General features: G+C 51.0%; 7 protein-coding genes across 7 annotated transcripts; 3 read left to right on the top strand and 4 right to left on the bottom strand.

The window, feature by feature from the left end:
• Positions 1-2,606: 2,606 nt before the first annotated feature.
• PC9H_009133 (uncharacterized protein) lies at positions 2,607-3,562 on the top strand (the record flags this gene model as incomplete). Its single annotated transcript, XM_036778640.1, has 5 exons — positions 2,607-2,669; positions 2,714-2,761; positions 2,951-3,167; positions 3,231-3,441; positions 3,502-3,562. 5 exons carry the CDS (start codon positions 2,607-2,609, stop codon positions 3,560-3,562), a joined length of 600 nt encoding a protein of 199 aa, XP_036630068.1.
• Positions 3,563-4,993: 1,431 nt separating this feature from the next.
• PC9H_009134 (uncharacterized protein) lies at positions 4,994-6,768 on the top strand (the record flags this gene model as incomplete). Its single annotated transcript, XM_036778641.1, has 8 exons — positions 4,994-5,039; positions 5,105-5,201; positions 5,284-5,407; positions 5,460-5,763; positions 5,837-5,937; positions 5,990-6,248; positions 6,310-6,406; positions 6,456-6,768. The coding sequence occupies 8 exons, from the start codon at positions 4,994-4,996 to the stop codon at positions 6,766-6,768; spliced, it is 1,341 nt and encodes a 446-aa protein (XP_036630069.1).
• A 718-nt stretch (positions 6,769-7,486) lies between these two features.
• On the bottom strand, positions 7,487-7,978 carry PC9H_009135 (uncharacterized protein; the record flags this gene model as incomplete). Its single annotated transcript, XM_036778642.1, has 1 exon — positions 7,487-7,978. The coding sequence occupies one exon, from the start codon at positions 7,976-7,978 to the stop codon at positions 7,487-7,489; it is 492 nt and encodes a 163-aa protein (XP_036630070.1).
• Positions 7,979-8,425: 447 nt separating this feature from the next.
• On the bottom strand, positions 8,426-8,939 carry UBP12_1 (CSN-associated deubiquitinating enzyme Ubp12; the record flags this gene model as incomplete). Its single annotated transcript, XM_036778643.1, has 2 exons — positions 8,426-8,626; positions 8,874-8,939. The coding sequence occupies 2 exons, from the start codon at positions 8,937-8,939 to the stop codon at positions 8,426-8,428; spliced, it is 267 nt and encodes an 88-aa protein (XP_036630071.1).
• A 120-nt stretch (positions 8,940-9,059) lies between these two features.
• Positions 9,060-10,893, bottom strand: PC9H_009137 (uncharacterized protein; the record flags this gene model as incomplete). Its single annotated transcript, XM_036778644.1, has 9 exons — positions 9,060-9,226; positions 9,301-9,687; positions 9,741-9,831; positions 9,903-10,012; positions 10,073-10,233; positions 10,286-10,404; positions 10,454-10,608; positions 10,668-10,816; positions 10,868-10,893. 9 exons carry the CDS (start codon positions 10,891-10,893, stop codon positions 9,060-9,062), a joined length of 1,365 nt encoding a protein of 454 aa, XP_036630072.1.
• Positions 10,894-11,111: 218 nt separating this feature from the next.
• PC9H_009138 (uncharacterized protein) lies at positions 11,112-11,845 on the top strand (the record flags this gene model as incomplete). Its single annotated transcript, XM_036778645.1, has 3 exons — positions 11,112-11,167; positions 11,218-11,438; positions 11,487-11,845. 3 exons carry the CDS (start codon positions 11,112-11,114, stop codon positions 11,843-11,845), a joined length of 636 nt encoding a protein of 211 aa, XP_036630073.1.
• Positions 11,846-17,969: 6,124 nt separating this feature from the next.
• Positions 17,970-18,417, bottom strand: PC9H_009139 (uncharacterized protein; the record flags this gene model as incomplete). Its single annotated transcript, XM_036778646.1, has 4 exons — positions 17,970-18,038; positions 18,095-18,154; positions 18,206-18,350; positions 18,404-18,417. 4 exons carry the CDS (start codon positions 18,415-18,417, stop codon positions 17,970-17,972), a joined length of 288 nt encoding a protein of 95 aa, XP_036630074.1.
• Between the last annotated feature and the right edge of the window lie 322 nt (positions 18,418-18,739).

Genomic DNA, 18,739 nt, shown 5'->3' on the forward strand with positions numbered 1-18,739 from the left:
CTGAAATATACCTAAGAATGATGTATTACTGCACCTGTGACAAAGTACATACCCCATGCCTGTCATTAGAATGCTCTATTGACCTTCTATAGTGATTAACTGATGTTTTGATAACAGTCTGAGGATGTATCAGAACACATCCAACTGAATACACTGCAGTGCACACCTGCTGATACCTTACCATCTCATTGTCAGGTAATTTCGATGTATGTAACCCAATACACCTGGGATTGTTATGAAACTTGGGATTAACACTTTCCTACTCATTAGAATACTGCTTAAGACGTTATATATCCTATTATTCTGCATAGGACTTCATAATGAATATTTTAGAGCGAAGAAATCGCGAAATCACCACGGATTTGCTGCATAGTGCCGTGAAGAACTGGACTAGCACCCGTGGATTACCTGGAATATTTGGAGGGGTACTAATCAAACATTTCAACTCACTGAGGCGAAACCATACATGTGTAATCCAGCCCAGTATACCGCATTTTCCTTATGATAGGGGCTAGTGATGAATGACTAAATCGCTTATATCTGCGGCCACAACGGTTGGATTTGCATAGGACTTAGTACGAAATGTTTGGAAATACCTGTGAAACATTTCGTTCCACTGTAACGAGTGAGGAGGATCGTGTAATACATAGTTTGACTACAAACATCGACAATACACCATTTCCGCTGTGGCGCCACACAAACAACAGTTTTGTAATCGCATATTCCGGATTCCGAAGTCAACCATATGATCCCTACAACATCCATTAAGCGACCTAAGCATTTGAACGAAAATTTAAAATCAGATTTTCGTCTGAAGGACAAGGGGTGTCTGGTTCACCTATATCCATTCACATTTTGTAATGGGTCTCTGCAGATCTTGAAGTGAATCTAATCCAACTAACAAGTTTTGTTATTGGACCTAAGCTGTAGGATCAGTATTCACCATTACAAGCTACATTTTCGAAGTTGACCCTAGATTAGGGTTACATCGCAAAATTGTAATGGCTCTGGAACCCCAGCCAGAGCGAATTTCTAATTGGATCTTTTGGATCTTGTAGTCAACCATATACCAGCTACAACTTTCATTAGTAAGCCCTAGGAATTTGAGCAAATTTTCGAGCCAGAGTTTTGCTGAACCATGAAGGTATTCAATACAGCCATATCTAGAGGCATTGACAACGAGGTCTCTTCAGATTTACTAATCAATTCAAGTGTGAATGATCGCGACGTTTGTCTGTAGAGTCGATGCCGCAGGGAGTCTGCGGTGAACCGTGCAGAGCCCGAGAGCGGCCGAATGCGACGATCGTCCGTGGATCGAGCAAGAGGCAGGCAAACCGGACGAACAACTGCTCTGTGTGCTGACATCGATCGATGGTATCGACGGAGTCGATGGAGAAGGCGAGTGGGAGTCGTGACACGCGGTCGGTGAACCGTGCCCGCTACATCAAGAAGAGCAGCACTGCGTTTGATCCATGTTGATCATGAACGACGGTCATATCCTGAAAATGGCCATGTACAAAACATCACTCATCGCGCGATTTTCGCAGAAAGTGGCAAACTTACGAGTGGACTACCCGCACTACATCTATCTGCCGTGTTGGTCTTCAAATCGTTTCGAATCACTAAGAGCAGGTCGCATATGCCTGGAGCAGTAGGTGGACTGGAGAAGGTGCGCGCCGACAAGGGTAGGAAAATGCAGGTGTAAACAACCCCATCGGAGCTTTAAGCTTGATAGGGGCTAGTTTGAACGCCTCCTTTCAGGCTTTCTGACAACATTGAAGGTTCAACAGGGATCCGGAAGAGTCCCAGATCAATATTAGACAGGCCGTAGAAATAACGAGCATTGGCTGGGTTAGACATATGCATGCGCGGAGTACTCCGGTGTTGTCCCGGTCGTGTTCAAGGCAAAGGCATGCGCGCTTAAGACAGCGTTCCTTGCACCGAGCAGAACCTTGGAAATACACAAAAGTCTTATACAACTATTTACGACTTTCCGTATATCACTGTCCACGTGCAAAGCAATTAGCTACCATCCCTCATGGCGACCCATCACGCCATCCTCTTCCTATTGCCTTCCTCCAACTCCAGACTCGCCACCACCGTAATCTCCTGCACAAGATCCTCAACAACCGGTTTCAGCTTCTTCATCCTTTCCGGCACATTCGCATCAACTACAGTACTGATGGCCTTGTCTCTGCAGTGATGAATGCAGGTGAGACTGCGCAGACGGTGGTGTGAAGCCTAGGACGGGGGTGAGAAACCCAGTGAATCCCCTCCGGTGGCTCTGAAGGGCAGACAACGTCAACCTGCTGAACCATTTCTCAGGAGTACGACCGGAAAGACGCTGAAAATGTAGTCAGCCACAACGCCTTCAGAAAACGAACGAATGTAGAACATACCTTGGCGTTACCAGCCGATATGGTAAACGACATTCTGTACAAAGTCTTCGAGGCCAACACTCCACATCAAAGCTCTGTGGTGTTTAACGATCGAGTTCGAGCGATCGACTCGATTACATGGAGCTAGGTACACACTGCGCGATGCAAGCACACGAGCAACGCAGGGGAACTCGAGCCACCCGTCCCCATCGGCGGCTGCGCTTACGGATGCAAGTACAGACTCCAATGTCTCCCCAAATACACGAAGTAGAACCGTTGTTCCATCCTCGGGTTCGACTTCGCTCACTGCGCGTCGACTTGATAAACGCCAGCAGCCTCCCAGCGTTCTCGGCAAGCGCATCACGCCCGAACTAGCTGACGAGGTGAGCTTCCTCTCTCATCAGCATCGAGATGGTGGCTAACCTAGATGTACCCTTTCAGTAATCGAGACGTCAAGTTCGAAGCGATCGGCACAGCGGCCAACTCGTAGAAATGCGCTTTCTTGGCTCCGGATGGCGAGATAGGGTATGCCGTTTGGTGTCCGGGTCTAATTTTGCTCTTTTTGATCTCAGTTCTCTTCGAACTTAACGGCAAAAACCCTTGAGAAAGCCGGTCAATCAAACCGAGCTTCCCTGGGACGGACGATTCCGTGGCTCGAAGTCCGCTGCGGGCACGCCTCGGCCAAAACGGAGCTTTCCATGGATGCAGGCGGCTATATCACTGCGATGGCTGGTGTTCATATGGCTGGTGGACTGGATGGCAAGATGGAGCACACCGTGGCGTATATCCGTGAGTCTTCTATCAGTTTCTTTCGTTTTCTCATCTTATCGTCTCTGTAGAGCAGCCTTCCAGGCTGTCACACTCACTGCAGACTCACACTGCAGAATGCCTTTGTCGAGAACGTCAACGAGGAGCTGTGCAGCCCGTCAAACAAGCGCATCGGCGCAATATCTACTGCTTTCCACTGCAGGTACTCCATGGACAAGATCTTGGAGATGACGAACATCGACAGGCACTTCTTAGGTAAGCCGGATCCTCTTTTCATGATGGAGCAGACCTCCCTGTACGTTCACCTCTCAAAAACGTCTGGATGTTACTTCTGACGCATGCCTGTCTATTTCAGTTTATGCAATCCTGCGGTGCGAGCTTCGCTGCTAGGCAAGGCAGCTCGTCTTCTAGGATAAGCAGCTAGCAGCGTGCTTTGGCTCATGGACATCACAATGGAGATCAACGTCGCCAGTTCGTTATTACTATATCCGCCCATCCGATTGCTAGCTCGATTCTGCAGGCGCTGATGTCGGTCGACGGTGCGACTGGCTGCGATTTATCCACGCCGCCGTATCGTTTCTTCAAGGCATCTGACCTTCGAACGGTGACGAACACGGCCCGATTTTACCCTCGCAAGCCAGCGGTTATTTCCGGCCACGTCTCCGCGAGGCCGAATCGCTAGAAAAGAAGGATGCGAAGGAAGCTGCGGCTACTTAGAGAGGGCAAGATCAAGCTGTTTCAGATGTCCCCTTCCGCCACATCTTCAGTACGTCACCCTTTCATTACACCTGGTACTTGTAGTGAACAATCTCTATGTACAGTCAGCCTCGGTGCTCAATCATGAGGGTTCCCGAGTCGACCTGTTGTACATAATGCTAGCCACGTACACGCTATAACTCAATTCCAAGGCACCACTGCTGGTTGATTTCTCGGATTACTGTGCGTTCATTGTGCTACTTCCCTTCGGGCTCAAACACACACCTTCATTCTGCTTTCAGAACTTGCGACTCCCATCAAGGCGCACATATGCTTGGACTGCGAGCATCTCTCTTTCCAGACGCCTGCCTGACCTGTCAATCCTACAGACGAAACCATGGAAGCCATCTTGCCCGCTATAACTGTAAATCATCAATCTCGTGTTCACTTTCCCTGATTCTGTCGAACTAAAACAATGTTCCGTCTTCCTATCAGCATCCATGCCTCTGATTATGCCGATCAAGTCTATTCTTCGTCCTGTATCAACCCGCCTGTTCTCGTTGCCTAAGCGCATCACTGACGCTGCCGGCGCCAGTTGTGTAGGTCGCCCTCCTGAAGCAACTGACGCCACACCGATCAGGACCTGGCCAGCCCGCAGGTGAGTAGTCATCTGTTGATATGTTCTACCTGTAAATCGTAACCATGTTCACTTACCGGGACTGGTCTTATCCTACGAGACCCAGATATGCATTCCATATATACACTCAAATAAAACTGTGAATCTCATGCAGAGTAGACAGAGATGCAGAGTTAGGAGAGTCAGACACATGTCCCCTGAGCAAAACAGTTGCGAAAACCAAAAAGCTAGCACTTTCGAGCAAAATCCGGAGTGGCGTGGGTTACGGGTATGCAGTGGACACATCTGCACTTACTGGGAATCGAACCAACGCCCTCTGATTATGGAGACCACAGCCCACCCCGCGTTTAGCACAGCACAGGGACCGGAACCCTTCCGCCATTTGACCATCTTTCGCTTTAGGAGGAGCTTCCTTACAGTATATAGAGTTTTAGCACGCATAGGCCACACATATACACGCATCCTGGCATTTCCGTGAAGCGGCGCCACTCTGTCCCCAGACCAGACCCACACCATGCCCCACCGTAAGAGTGCTGCCACGAAACAAAAGAATGAACAGTGTATGTCGTCCAGGCTTGTTCTTGATCAGCTTTTTAACAAATCCTAGTCCGCAGTTATTTACTAGCACCTGCGACTTTAGCTGCTCTAGAACACCTCACTGCTGCCGACATCCTGTCTCAAGGGACTGCTCACGTTCTTCAGCACCGCAACACAACGCCAGCGTATGTCCAGTACCTGCATACCTTAACATGCAGGCTCTAAGCTTTGATGGTAGTGGGACTGTTTTCTCGCTGCTGCGATCAGCCATGATAGCAGCGAATCACAGACTGGTTCGTCACTCCGTCCAGTTATCAAGCGCCTCCAGTCCGCCTTGAAGCAGGACCGCAAGAATGCCGGCTATGCTAACCACACCCAAAAACGTGGACTTGTGAGCAGGCTTTGTCGTCACCGTGTGGTACAGTAACCCAGCCCTGTAATAGATTAAGTCCCTTCTCGGCCACCGCTCTCCACCATCCATCAGTGCTCATATCAGGAAGCATGGCGACAACATCGAGGAAGCCATTCGGACCAGCGTCGCAGAGCTGGGTTTTGAACTCCTGCTTTGCGATCGCCAGTCAGATGATTACAGGCAGTTCCATGGTATAGCTGTTGTTGAGCCAGGCACTCCGCGCAGAAATATAAAGCCACCCAACCAGCAGATTCTAACAGTAACTCCAGAATCTGGCTTTTACTTTGTGAAGCCTGAACAGAGTATTGTGTTTATCTCAATTGATTCAGCCGGAGGTGTGCTGTACCGTTACATCATGTTCCCGCCGGCTGGCTGACTAGAATTCTAGCGATCACACTCGACTTGTAGTGATTCGTGGTGTTGCCCTTGACGCGCCCTTTGCTAAACCCCTCTACGACTGGCTGATGAGTGTTGTCGAGGCAGCGTGTCATGTTCGCCGTGACTGCCGTGTAGGTGAAGCTCCTACAAATTCCATGAGATATATTAACGCCCGCCCTTCAGCCATATCATCAGGGCGAAATGGTGCAGTGGGGCCTGAATATGGGTCCACGCCACCGCCATATCCTTGGATGGGCCAAGAGCTTCCGGCGAAAGCTTTCTGAGCTTGCGTTGAAGGCCCTTGATACTGATGCTATTGGAGCAACAAGTCTTTTCTGGGCTCTTGCCCGCGCATACCCTCCTGCTGAGGTTATTGACCCACTCCAGGACTATCTCGACAAGGCTGCGCTTCCGTCCATGGGCACCCTCCATGTCGCGTCAGGTAGGTGCTGTCTGTCTTAGGAATCATCAAGATTAGCTACTCATCGATTGTCCGTCATTAGGGTGTGGATTCGCCATCGAGGTCGATGATCTGATATACGACTTCAGCACTGCTCGCCGCGCCCCACCGGAAGGCCTGGCCACATACCGATACGCTTCGTAAGTGATCTTCATTAACCCTGTCGCCAGCTAATGCTCACTTTCATAGGCCCGGGCACAGAGATGGCTCGGCTACCGGCTGGGGCATCTCATGGTGCACTGGCTCTTGGGGCAACGAAAAAGGTGGTAATGCTTACGTCGACCTCAGCCTTCGAGTTGTTGTGCTGCCCGCACGTGGTACCCTACAGGCTACACGGCCGCGGTCTTATCATGCGAGCACTACTGCGATTGAGCCTGAATCCGGTACTGCAGGGTTCACAATTGTTTTCACCGACCGCATAGACAAGGCTTATCCGGAGTTCATGCATAATAACGAGATAGGAACACTGCTACCATTTTCGCCAGACCATACACAAATTTAATATATTACTGAATGCACCCTCTGGGTCAAAGATAGAAGATAGTTGAATAGTTCGGGCTGTGAAAGTGAAGATTTTATGTATAAAAACCCGTCTGTATCTATCGTGGTCGCAGCGACCCCCTCCCCGGGTGTATACCCTTCCATACATACGGACTAGTGATTACTTGGAGAACAAAAATTCCTAGGTAAACTCTGTCAGGACGAGTTGACGGATTCAAGGATGCGGCGGCCGTGCTGGTGGCGATGCATGAAGTGCAGAATCATCGCAACTGGCGAGGGGAGCGTTCTGAACCGATGAGCTTGCATACATCAGGAAATGTCCCGGCCAAGTGAGCAAATGGCCCAAGCCTTTCCAGTCCTACTTCCGCGCTGTGATCTTCCTGCGAAGCGACCGTTTGGGTCAGCACGCCCTAAACAATATACCGGATGATGTACTAGCCCGAATTTGTATTAATCCTTCAAAGGCTTCAAAAAGCAACCGACGCTCAATGGATCGTACTACTGGCGATGGCAGAGTCAGAGAGATGATGTATTAGGCGGTGATGACAGCACGTATGGGTCTGTACACGTGCACGACTAGGGAACCAGAGAGACCGGCATGATCTTGGAGGTACGATGCTCATAGTAAGAGTGAATTAAGTTCAGGTTTGATGAATCATACAGCGACGACGAAAGGACACAAGCTTACGAAAAACTATCAAAAGGCCGCTCCTGTAGTTTCATCCGATCCGTAGTAATAATGGGTCAAAGTGTATGGAGAGAACGATAGCATCCGAAGTAGCAGCAGACGACCCCGGCGGCGTACCCACACCCAGCAGATTCAACCACTGTGTCGGACTCATCCGCACATCGCCATCAGCCACATCCACATCCACATCCAAATCTGCCCCGTCCAACTCCAAATCCGGCTCCGCCTCATTCGACGAAGTCGTCGACGCGCGATCCGAAGGCTCTGGGAAGTCGAAACGCTGAAACGACTGTTGCAGCGCGTCATCGCCGTCGGTATCACCGAACGGGCTCATGTCGTTCATAGGGGAAAAGTTTAAGAGGTCGTCCTCCTTTGGTGGGGTGGGCACGCTGCCGCCGCTGACAACGCCTGAGGAGAACCACCGCGAACACTCAGCACGAGGGCTGGAGCTGCCGTGTATGGAGAATGTTGGCTCGTCTTCGGATTCGTATGGCGGAGTTGGCAGTTGGGCATCAATGGCCATATCTTGGTCTTCAATTATAGGGTCGCCGGCATTGCATTGGCATCGGCGTTCACATCCGTATTAGAAGGCGCGTCCATCGCCGTGATTTCTGCAGAAGATTCATTCTGCACAGCAGCGCGCGCCTCCTTGATCTTTTCGTAAGTTAAGTCTTGCCGCCAAGCGGTGCAGACGATTGCTGGTGGTAGAAAAGGAGGTACGCGTTGGCATTCTAAAAAGAGGAAAAGAACAGTGTCACGATTAAATCACAATTCGTACAGAAAGTAAGAACAAACGCACCACAGCATCCTCAGCCTTCGCAGGCGTCACATACGAATCATCAAAATGACACCACATCCCATTCATATGGTTCGACACATATCATGCCAACACCCAGCCCACCCATATGCTCATCCACACCACACAAATCATACACCAGCGGCTCCTCAACGTCCTTCAACCCCAACTCCTTCAAGCCTCCACATCAACCCCCTTCGCCTTCAAGTCCCTCGCCACTCTCCTCTCTCCTACGACATCGCCTAGGTCGAGACCAGTAACGGGGAAATAGATGAACACGTCGATCTTGTCGGGCAATGCACGGCTGCTGCCAAACCGCTTGAGGTGCACGACGAGCACGTCGGGTGCGCTCCAGAGATCGAACTGCTTCGTCGCCTGTGGGTGTTTCTTGCATCGAAGGCACAGATCGTTTGCGCTGAGCCTCTCCTCCTTCGTAACTCCGCCAAACAATCCTGCAGACTCAAACCGCGGTTCGAGCGCGCCGTCGACGCGGCACTCGCAGCCTCAAGCTCCGGGTGGACGAACATGTCCCACGAGTTCCGCCGTGCATGCTCCCATGTGCGATCCTCACCAAAGAAGAACACTTTCATGTTCTCGTCGAACTCGCAGTAAAACTCGTCACCATCACGGACAGCCCCGTTCGTCCCAGACTCCTCAGCGCACTGTCGTACCAATGCTGCCCGTACATCGTATACCCTGTCCGAAAGTTCTTCTGGTTCGCCAAAACATGGAGATTGAATATATCCGGTTCCGGACCCAACCGCACAGGGATCGGGAATGTCTTGGTCGATCGATGCGATAGAGGTTTTCAGCGAGCGGGCGAGCGGCCATCTACATCGTTGACACGCGACCGAGGAGCACTTGTGCGTTCAAGGGGCTCGCATAGCTGGAGCTCAACAGGCTGAAGATCGTCGGGGAGAACATGCGGAGAAGAGGGAGTGGTAATCAGCTGGTGTGGCGAATGCAGGACGGGCGCTAGAGCCTAAGTCAGGAGTGCCTCAGCGGGTACGCCGACCTGTGGATCGTCTACGGGTATAGGTGGGACGAACTGTGACACGAGGGGGGTATAGGAAGCGAGTCGTCGGTTCCGCCAACATGGATCGTAGCAACACTGATGTCAGCGGCGGACATTATGGTACGCGCAGGAGATTCCGATGCGGATACCTGGGGAGGGTCACATCTAGCGCTGAAAGCCGCCTCAACTGCGCGCTTGCGGTGTTGGGATGGGGTTTTGGACGTGTGAGAGCCTTGATCATGAAATTCATGTAGGAGTGCAGGCCGACTCATTTCATGGGGCAGAGGGGAAATCGGACCGGAGACTGCAGTACCAGATGAAACGGCCGTGGATGAAGTTGATGGTGGGACTTCTAAGGCTGGTAGCCATAGTTCTGGCTCGAGGGTGGAGGTTAGTTGTGGGGTGGATCTTGATGCGCCGGCTAAACGGGCAAGAGAGTTAGAAGTGGATGCACGGAGTATATCGGTGGAATACGCACGGGCGCAGGTGGTGTCGGCAAAGCACTTGTAGGTGATATCTCGGACCTCAACCGCGCGTCATCCAGTTCGGTGGCCCTCTGTTTGCCCTTTACGCGCGAGAGAGAGCCGAACCATGATGAAGTTGACTGGTTAGTGGCTAGCTTTACGCTAGCGACACGAGCCGAGGTGGGAAGAGAATTCGTCGTCGGTTGATGCGCCGCCGGTCGTGGTTCTCGGAGTGAGGACGGTTTGAGCTATCCGACATGGAAATGGTAGATTGGTTATCGTCTAGAAATGGATCCGAAAGCGCTGTTAGCGTTGTTCCGAGTACAAACGGTTGTGACTCACCTGTGGATTCAGCAGTGGAAGTCGAAGCAGAGGCTTGCCTGGTCAAACGACTGCCTCGAATTGTCGGATTGTCCGAACTAGAAAGTGCGCTGGCAGGTAGCTGAGAGGCTACGGATGCGAGAGGAGCTCCTTGCTCGGGCTCTGTGACGACAAAGGAGATCCTGGGTGGTGGTTGTTTGTTTACAGCTATCGGGCGCCAGACTTGTGGAATACAAGAGCGTGTTGAACGAGAGGAACGACTGCTTTGGAGAGGAAGAGGTCGATGGGAAGGGACCCTTGATGCGCATATCAAGAATGGAGGAACCGTCCCACAAGACGTGTCGTTGCTTTAGCTGTCCGTGGGTAAGCCTTTTGCAGTCATAGGGAGAGGACGCTGCGTACCTCGCGCTCATCAACCTGTTCAACCAGATGCGTCTGATTTTTGCGGCAGTGAGCCAGTGCACTGGATGTTCCCGTGCTCGTAAGGCAACAGGGAGGTGAGTGTCCTGAGCACGAGGCATAGCGGTAGCGAGACTGCAGCTCGGCGTTGTCGGAGCCTAAGTGGATGGATTGTCAGAATCGACGTTGATGCGAGGACGGTGCAAACGAAACGTACACAGAGGCTCTCTAGGCTGCGATGAACCACGATGACGAGTTCCGCTTCGTCTATGCGCCTGCCATCCCAGTCCCGCACCACCACTGATCAGCCTTTCTTCCGCTAATGACAAGATCAATCCGGGTTGAAGAAGAATGCTCAGATCTGAGCTTTAGATCTGAGCTTTGATGACAGGTAAGATGCTGATGCGCATAACTAACGCGCTCAATGTGATCGGGGTGGACATCTCTGAACATTCTCCAGATATAGGGTTTGGGCTGGAATCGCAAAGGTGTGTTAGTATGGTCCGACTATGAAGACGAATGAATGGAACGAGAGCTATAAGGGTACCGGTAAGCGCTAAGCGTCGGGGTGGGGGAGACGCGCGTGCAGCTTTGCGGTCAACAGATGTAAATACCGCGCACCTTCCCAAGCGTTTGCGCTGAAAAACGCTTAACCAAAGCCATGGAGCACAATCATTGCCGTCAATGCCAGGGACATATTCGAGTGGAGGAGGAGCAGTACGTTTGGTATGTTGTGCATAGCTTTCATCCTGTTGACAGTAACGCAGCTGCTCAAGCCTCCTGAGCTCGCAAGCACGCCTTCCCTTCACATTGCCACCAAAGTCAATGCACCAATTACCTGAGCTTGATTTTGATGGCAATGAGCAGCCGGTATATGGAGCTATCACCCCCAGTAAAGTTAGAGACGACGATGCTTCGGCTTTCGACTCAGACACAGAGTCTGATGGGACGATCACACTGAGAGCAAACGTGGCTAAGCTCCCAAATGGTATATAGCCCACCCAGTTTTTGAATGTCAGCTAATTCAATGTGCTAGGGCGAAACACGCAAAGTGCAGAGTTTCCAGGAACAAGTGTTTTTTACATCAACAAACATCAATTTCACCGCGTGTACCCCAAGCTTACACAACGGATTGTTCAGCAAGAGCATCGACAAGAATTGCTGCATCGAAAGTTGCGCTCATGCCTCCTCCAAAACAAACAGGCTCTGAAGCTTTTTCTCTCCAAAGAGGTGCAGAAAATTAGCGAGGCGATTGACGACGTCTTTGCAGAGCAGGAAGTGCAGCTCGATTGCTTCTTGAAGGATCGCAAGGAAGAGTTGGCCAGGGCCCCGGAGAGCATGTGGGATTTCCTTGAGTCTTGCCTTTCAGAGTTGGAGCATGCCGCAGGTGTGTAGGGTCAGCGGAGTTGTGTCTTTGACTGCATTGTTGTCTATCCTTGCTTTCGTGTTCAATCGGTTTGTCCTGCTCTCCATATCCTCCTAATTTGGGGGGTGCCCACTATTGTATATCGATGGTTCCTTCATTAGCCTCGGTTTCCTCTCCATATTGTATATCATATTGTATATAGACATGTACAGCGGTATCCTTCTAGTGCGTGTCTCAATTTGTTTTGAAAGATGTGGGTTTACTATGTAAGAACCTAAGGCGCACAACATATCTCTGATCTATGTTGGAGAGACAAAGAGAGGACATCGTGGTGGACGCCGACGAGAAAAGGTTTGGGCGCTTAGATCAATCGCGTGACGCTTCTTTGAGCACCCCTCTTTGAGGAGTCTCTCCGCCACTTGTATTCAACTTGGTCCAGCCAAGGACTGCGTACTCTCAGCGATGGTCTTCTCATCTTCCAGTCTTTTGAACCTCAAAGCTTCATTGCAGGTCGTCATCCTATCCTGGCCTGTGCAATCTCTCTCCGCGCACTTTAGGCAGTCCCTCCTGCCTTTTGCTGATGATCTTTGTCCTTTAGTAACCCTCATGGCTGCCATTTGAATCGATGCCTTTGGAGCTCTTATCATTTATCCATTTATCGTCGACTATTTCATTGCCTCGCCGCATGCCGATACATACCTTAGTACGTGATCAATTTGTAACGCCGTGAATTGCCATCTCACTCACCCGTCTTTACGCAGTTCTTTTCCTGTGTCCAAACCCCCAGGAGAAGATTTGTTGACGCGCACGTCGTCAACCCGGGTCAGGGAACTCGAAGATGTTTTGAGAAGGTTTGAACATCGACCATGAAGCGTATTCGCGCTGGTGAATCTCGTTTATGAATTATCTACTGCTTTTCATACCTAACGCGACATTCGTAGTGCGCATATACTGTACTCCTGGTACATCCCAAGATATCTGCTGCCTAAGCGCCATGGTGTTTTGACCTTAAACTGCGATCCTGTCCGTTAACAGGATATTCGTATGAGTACGTTCGTCCTTTCATGTCATCCATATCTTGTGCTTTTCTCATTCGCGTTTATCCCTCTAGTGCTGTGTTAATGTTGATTCCAAACAATATTGGATTAGTGTGATCATGATGACGAACCCATGTTCCGAGTACGTGTGAGCCAATCAAATCGAGCGTTTGTTCCCTCGATTTGATCGTACTAAACGCACGCACTTTCTTGCTGATGCGTCGTTTCGCCTAGAATATCTGCCTATTTGCGCCATACATCTTCGTTCAATCTTCCGCGCAAACCCTCGTCGTTGCTCCGATCCTTCGACGTAAATTGATCAACGGGGTCGTTGTCGTATTCGCGCTGGCAAAGACGTTCTTTCGTACTTTCGCTGTGTGTGATTTCCGCCTCCATTGTGTATGTTGTTTGATTTCACTCTCGTTGTTCCATTGTCGCTTACCATCCGCGCCAACCTTGGTCATTCATCATCAGATTCAAGCATTTAGAGAGAGACTGTGCGCAAGCGTGGACACGTCTCTTGCTGCAGGTACGATTGATCCACATTTCTCAAAAGCCACGGTTTTCTCATCCGTTATGCGCCAGTTCTCCTAGTGTACATGGATATCTTCTTGCAGTACAATCGAAAGCCTACACCCCGATCTCCTGAACATTCACATCGCTCGACGTTTTGCAGTGTGCAGTGTACGCGCTTGTTCACGAGATCCAAGGCTTGCTTGTTTACTGAGGACATCGCGAGCTGCGCCCCTACGCACGGAAATGGCACAGCCCGGTACGTCTATCATTTGCCTTAGCGTATCTGGATTGTTACTCAACTCACCTAACCAGCCGCTACGTCGTGATCATCACCTCGAGTGCATCTCTTGTACCGTTGTGCTGCGGGATCAAGAAGCCACGAGATCAGCTCTGAACTCAGGGAGCAGGGGTTGGATTCGATCATTCGAGGCGGTGCAGCTTGAGACTAAGTATCAGACTGAGCGTGGGCTATGGGCATTTTCAGTAGGGTTTCGATGGACTCTTGGCTCATACTTTCTACTGCTGATGACGCACTTTCGTCGCACTCGCTGTTTTGTGTTTCGACAGATGACTAGTACTCGTACAATGATGATTACACCAATGGACTGAAAGTGATAATTTCGCTGCGCGATAGTATAGTAGTAGTGTATACACCGCTTGCAGCCGCCTTCTCAGCCAATACATGTTCTCGGTAGCGATGAAGTCCCGGTAAGGAAGTCCGTACGTCTGATCATTTCAGCAGAACTCGTCCAGCGTCACGACAATCATGGTCTAGTATAGTAGGATATCGTAGGATGTAGTATATGCTATGAGACGACACACCGGCACGGAAAGCGAGTCAGACTAAGAGCTTGCGTTCATGATGGCGCAAAGAACGGGATTGCAGTCGTCCGAGGTCGGATTGTGGACGGACGGCGCAAGCATGGGCCAGTGACCGCGTACGTCATCCTCGGGTTTTCACAGTGGGACAGTCAACAAGTCGACCGCCCGACGAAGCATTAGCAGTCCTGCATTCCTGCTTGCGTGTAGTGGCGGCGCTTCCTTCACTACCATTGCAACGGTCGTTATCGCTCCATCCCAAGGCGCTCTACCACACCCGTTCATCAGTAGACGCAACATCGGCGTCCGTCTCAGGCCCTGCCCCGTCCCTCGGACCTCAACCCACTGCCAAACCGCTGAGGTCGCCGGCACCCAAGCAGCCGCGAATCCCAGGACAACGGGGATATGGCCGTGAAAATGCTTGAAGGGCAAGCGGGGAGGACAGGAAAGACGTGCGACCCTCGGGAAGGTGTCCAGAGTCGCATTGGAGGTGCATTTTCGACGATTTTCGCAACGCAGACGATGTTCTCTTGAGGCAGAAGGAAGGGCTTGCGTGGTGTAAGGTGTTGTTGACACCATCTGAAGATACACGGCGATGCTAGAAGGAATGTATAAGCCGACAGGTGCAGTGCGCGAGACTCCCTAGGAACGCACACCTAAACGATGGAATCCACGATATTGGGCAATTGTCGCGCCGGAACGCCGTATATGCGACCAAGCGCAGGTCGGCTGAGGACAGACGAGTCTCACCTGTACGCTCGTGAAAACCGAGGGCGCTCAGTCTACAGATCCGGGATGCAGGGTAACCAGCTGACATGGCCACCCGGAACAGTCATCCGACTCTTAGGCACGCCTCAATCCTCGATTGATTGTTGCCGCAGCGCGCTGGTCCCTGGACATGGCAGCTTAACGAAACCGCGCAGGTTGTGGGTCGTGTTCTGCTTCTACCCCACGTTCAGGGCTCCATTCGCTCGTGCACCTTCTATACACCGAGTCACCCAGCGGCGTCGTTTTCGATTTCGGTCGAGAACACCTCGCGCGGGCTTATCATCCATCCGCAAATAAAACGCCGAACCCACACAGTAAGGTGTGTATGCACCTATTGCTTGCTCTCTGCTGCGCACTACGCAGCGCCGCAACGATTGCGATTACGATCACAATTGCGAGTGCGAATGATCGATTAAGTATGCGCATGCTCTGCGAGAGGACAGCGACGCCGTCGTCGAGACGTGCTCATGATAAGTGCGAGCCAACGGGCGGGGTGGGAGAGTCGGCTGTCGCGCACGTACGCAGGTATGTATGTGAACCGGGAAGGTTGAATGTCGATGTTTGCATCGTGCGTCGGGGATCGAGCCTAAAATGCAGTCCGGCTTGAGGGGCAAGTGGTTCAGAGGCGAGCAGTTCAGGCTCAGTTTCAGAGACCCAAACCGAGTGACAGTCGATAAGACCCGTAAGGCTTCGCCTCGCTGTGTTGACTATACTCTCTGCAAGTTTTGGCGTTTTTGGCGACGAATCGGGGTAAGGAGCGGCTGCTCTAAGCGGATGTGGGGGTGGGAAGTGCTACAGCGATGTGACCGGTGACAAGCTCACAGAACTCTGGAGCTGGGAAAGGACTGGAAAGAAACACTAGGAACTGTTATGGGCAACAAACCACACAACACCCCAAATGTATCCGGAACGAGTGAAGATCCTTCGCAACGGGTGGAGGATACGACCTTCGAGATAGGATAGTAGAGTTGTATGTGTAGATAGGGATGTGATGAATATTCGTCCTTTCGTTCTAAGCTCGAATCGAGTTCGTTCTGTGAGGAAAGGGTGCGAGTTAGTCCAAAGGTCTCAGAAAGACTACGCTTCGGACTGTAGATCGAACTGTACTCGGACAGTTATGCGCTAATGCTCTTCTTGAGCTCGTTACTATGTTTCGTTCGCGACGAGGAAGACTCCACTGAGTGACTTCGACTCGATATTCGGTTTCCTAAACCTCGAACGCTGTATGTGTCTTTCGTACCAACGTTGAACGGACTACAATAAGTCCTTCGTTCGCTCCTTCGTGGAACGTCGATCCAATGATCTTGCTATACCCGCACAATAGGGGTCTTCAGGGGCTCCGCCTGGTAACGGTTTCGACTTGCTTTACTTGAACGAGAACGAAATCGACTTAGATGCGGAACGATCTGTAAGTAGCGGCGACCTCTTGTCGTCCTACTTAGCTGTCTTCAGAAATAAGCTCGACTTCGGCTTGAGCTCCGAACTATGGGGTGCTGAAAGCTTGTATTGGTGAGCTACTCGAGCTCTTTATATACTACAGGCCAAGTAGATATTGGAAATATAAGTTTGAAATGAAAATAGTCACTATGAGTCAGAACGATGAATCTGTGCCTAGGATATGTCATCTTTCTGCGCAGGACTAATGGTTTTATGGTCTAGAAGGTCTAATTCTCGGCGATTTGAGTCACCGAAGTGTTTTGGATTTTCGTTCTCGACGAAGTCGAACGACTTTCTCGTATTTCGGAACGGAGGTATCGGTGGTCCGACGTCGGGACATTGAGTAGTGATTTGAAATGATGAAATGAGTCGAGTCATTGAGATATTTGGAAATGATTTCGTTTTGTTTATGTCCGAGAGCGAAAATGCTAGATTGATCGGAACGAAATTCGATCGTTAGGCACCGGGAACGGGTGCTCTTTGTGATCGAGGGACTGTACTCGTTATTTTGGTATTGCGCCCACATTGTACCGTATATTGCGATCGGCGGGTCGTGGCGCGCATTTCCTCTTTAGGAAGTCCCGCTCTGGGCAGCCCCTATGTGCATCTTTAACATCTTTTGTTCTCGTTTACATTTCGTTCCCTATAACCCCGTCTTTCTTTCCGGCGATGTTTTTGTTTTGGATGACTTTCCTCTTGCTCTCCTGCTTCTTTTCGCTCTGCGAGTGATTTCGTTCGGGTGATATAGCCATGGTTTACTGGTACAGGGGCTTGTGCATTGGTGAGTGTACACTTTAGCCGTCGTTTGATATCCCTCATGGATCCTGAGGGTCTGTGTGTGTGTCGTTTCGCAATTTTACAGGCGTAGAGGCACGGGGTCCCTGTCACCGGCATCTTCGTGCAGGCGCAATCAGTAGGGGGAGTACGCGTACGATGAGTTGCGTGGGGAGTACTGGCAAAAAGGCATCCTGAGGGTAGGGAGTACGGGCAAGAAGGCATCTTGAGGGTAGACGGGGTATGTCAGATTGGTGTGGAGTGTGCTGAGGCTTGAAATGCGTCGCACACGTCGAGGTGGGAGGTAGATGGGGTAGTGTGATATGGGAGGTCAAGAGTGGTGGACGAGAGGTCTAGGAGCGCGGACGTCGCGACCTCACAGAAACGACGCGCGAGGGTACGCGTGTGGGTCGACAACCGACGACTGCGCCGTCACAAGACAACGACAAGACTAGGAACATGCCTCGTGGTGACAAATGTCCTCCGTGCATATGTGAGATGCTCTTGTCCCATGACGCTCCTTCCATTCCTTCGTCCAGCCAACTCCACACAACCGCAAGCAACAGCCCTCATCCTGCAACCAAATCCCAAAGAACACAGCCCCAACCTTCATCCAAAGCCCGCGAAGAATAAGTAAAACGCGAAAGCGAAGTCGTGTATGGTCGCTCCACTGATGCATGCGCCGCTGGACCTTCGTGGTCTACGATGAGTGGTAGGCTGGTGTCGGAGGCGTGTCGCGTGGTCATTGGCATGAAAGAAACAATAGGTGGACAGTTTCGGCCAGGGCGCAGCAGGCTGAGGGCTAAACATGATCCAAGGACTCGGGTGCCTGGAGGAGATGCATTGTTTGTGATAGATACTCGATACTGTGCTGGCCAGGATGGCTTGAGGCAAAGAGAACGGAATTGGAGTGAGAAATGGACGCACTTGTAGATAAGGAACACCTTCCCACCCTTGTTGTCCATCTTTTGTGTCCATCTTTTGTGTCTGGGGGTCAAGTCAGACGTGCACAACCATCTCGTTAGAGAGTGAACTTACAAACAGACAGATGCCACGATGAATAATAACAGCAAAATTTGAGAGGTCGGCCGTCGTGTCAGGCAGGGGATCGCAAGCATCGCTCTCGATGTGCGTATCGTTCGAGGTAGGATAGATAGGAAGGTCGCCTAAGACATTGGTAGGGCTAAACGCGCGACATTTAAGCTGAGCACCAGCTGAAGGTGCTCATGTGCTCACCTTACTATCGGCATGTAGTCCACGCCAAGGACTGTGACGTTCTGAGCCGGAATGACAACACGGAAAGAATCCAAGATAGACTACTCACCACATCAACTCGAGCGCAAGAACATATATAGGCATCTGGCGCGAAACCCACCAATTGCTCGTTGGCAGCTTAACAGCCTTTTCAGTCAAGGAAGATCCAGTGTACAAGGTGCTAATTGTCGGGAGGCGGGGGTGTCACTTTCAGTCACACCTTGAGTCACACCAATATTTTCGCCTCACGAATGTAAACTTCGGATGGCGCGCTAAGCAAAATCATCCATGTAGAGGGTATTCTAGCACTTTTCTTTG

Source organism: Pleurotus ostreatus, assembly GCF_014466165.1.
Source record: "Pleurotus ostreatus strain PC9 chromosome Unknown scaffold_6, whole genome shotgun sequence".
Taxonomy (NCBI): domain Eukaryota; kingdom Fungi; phylum Basidiomycota; class Agaricomycetes; order Agaricales; family Pleurotaceae; genus Pleurotus; species Pleurotus ostreatus.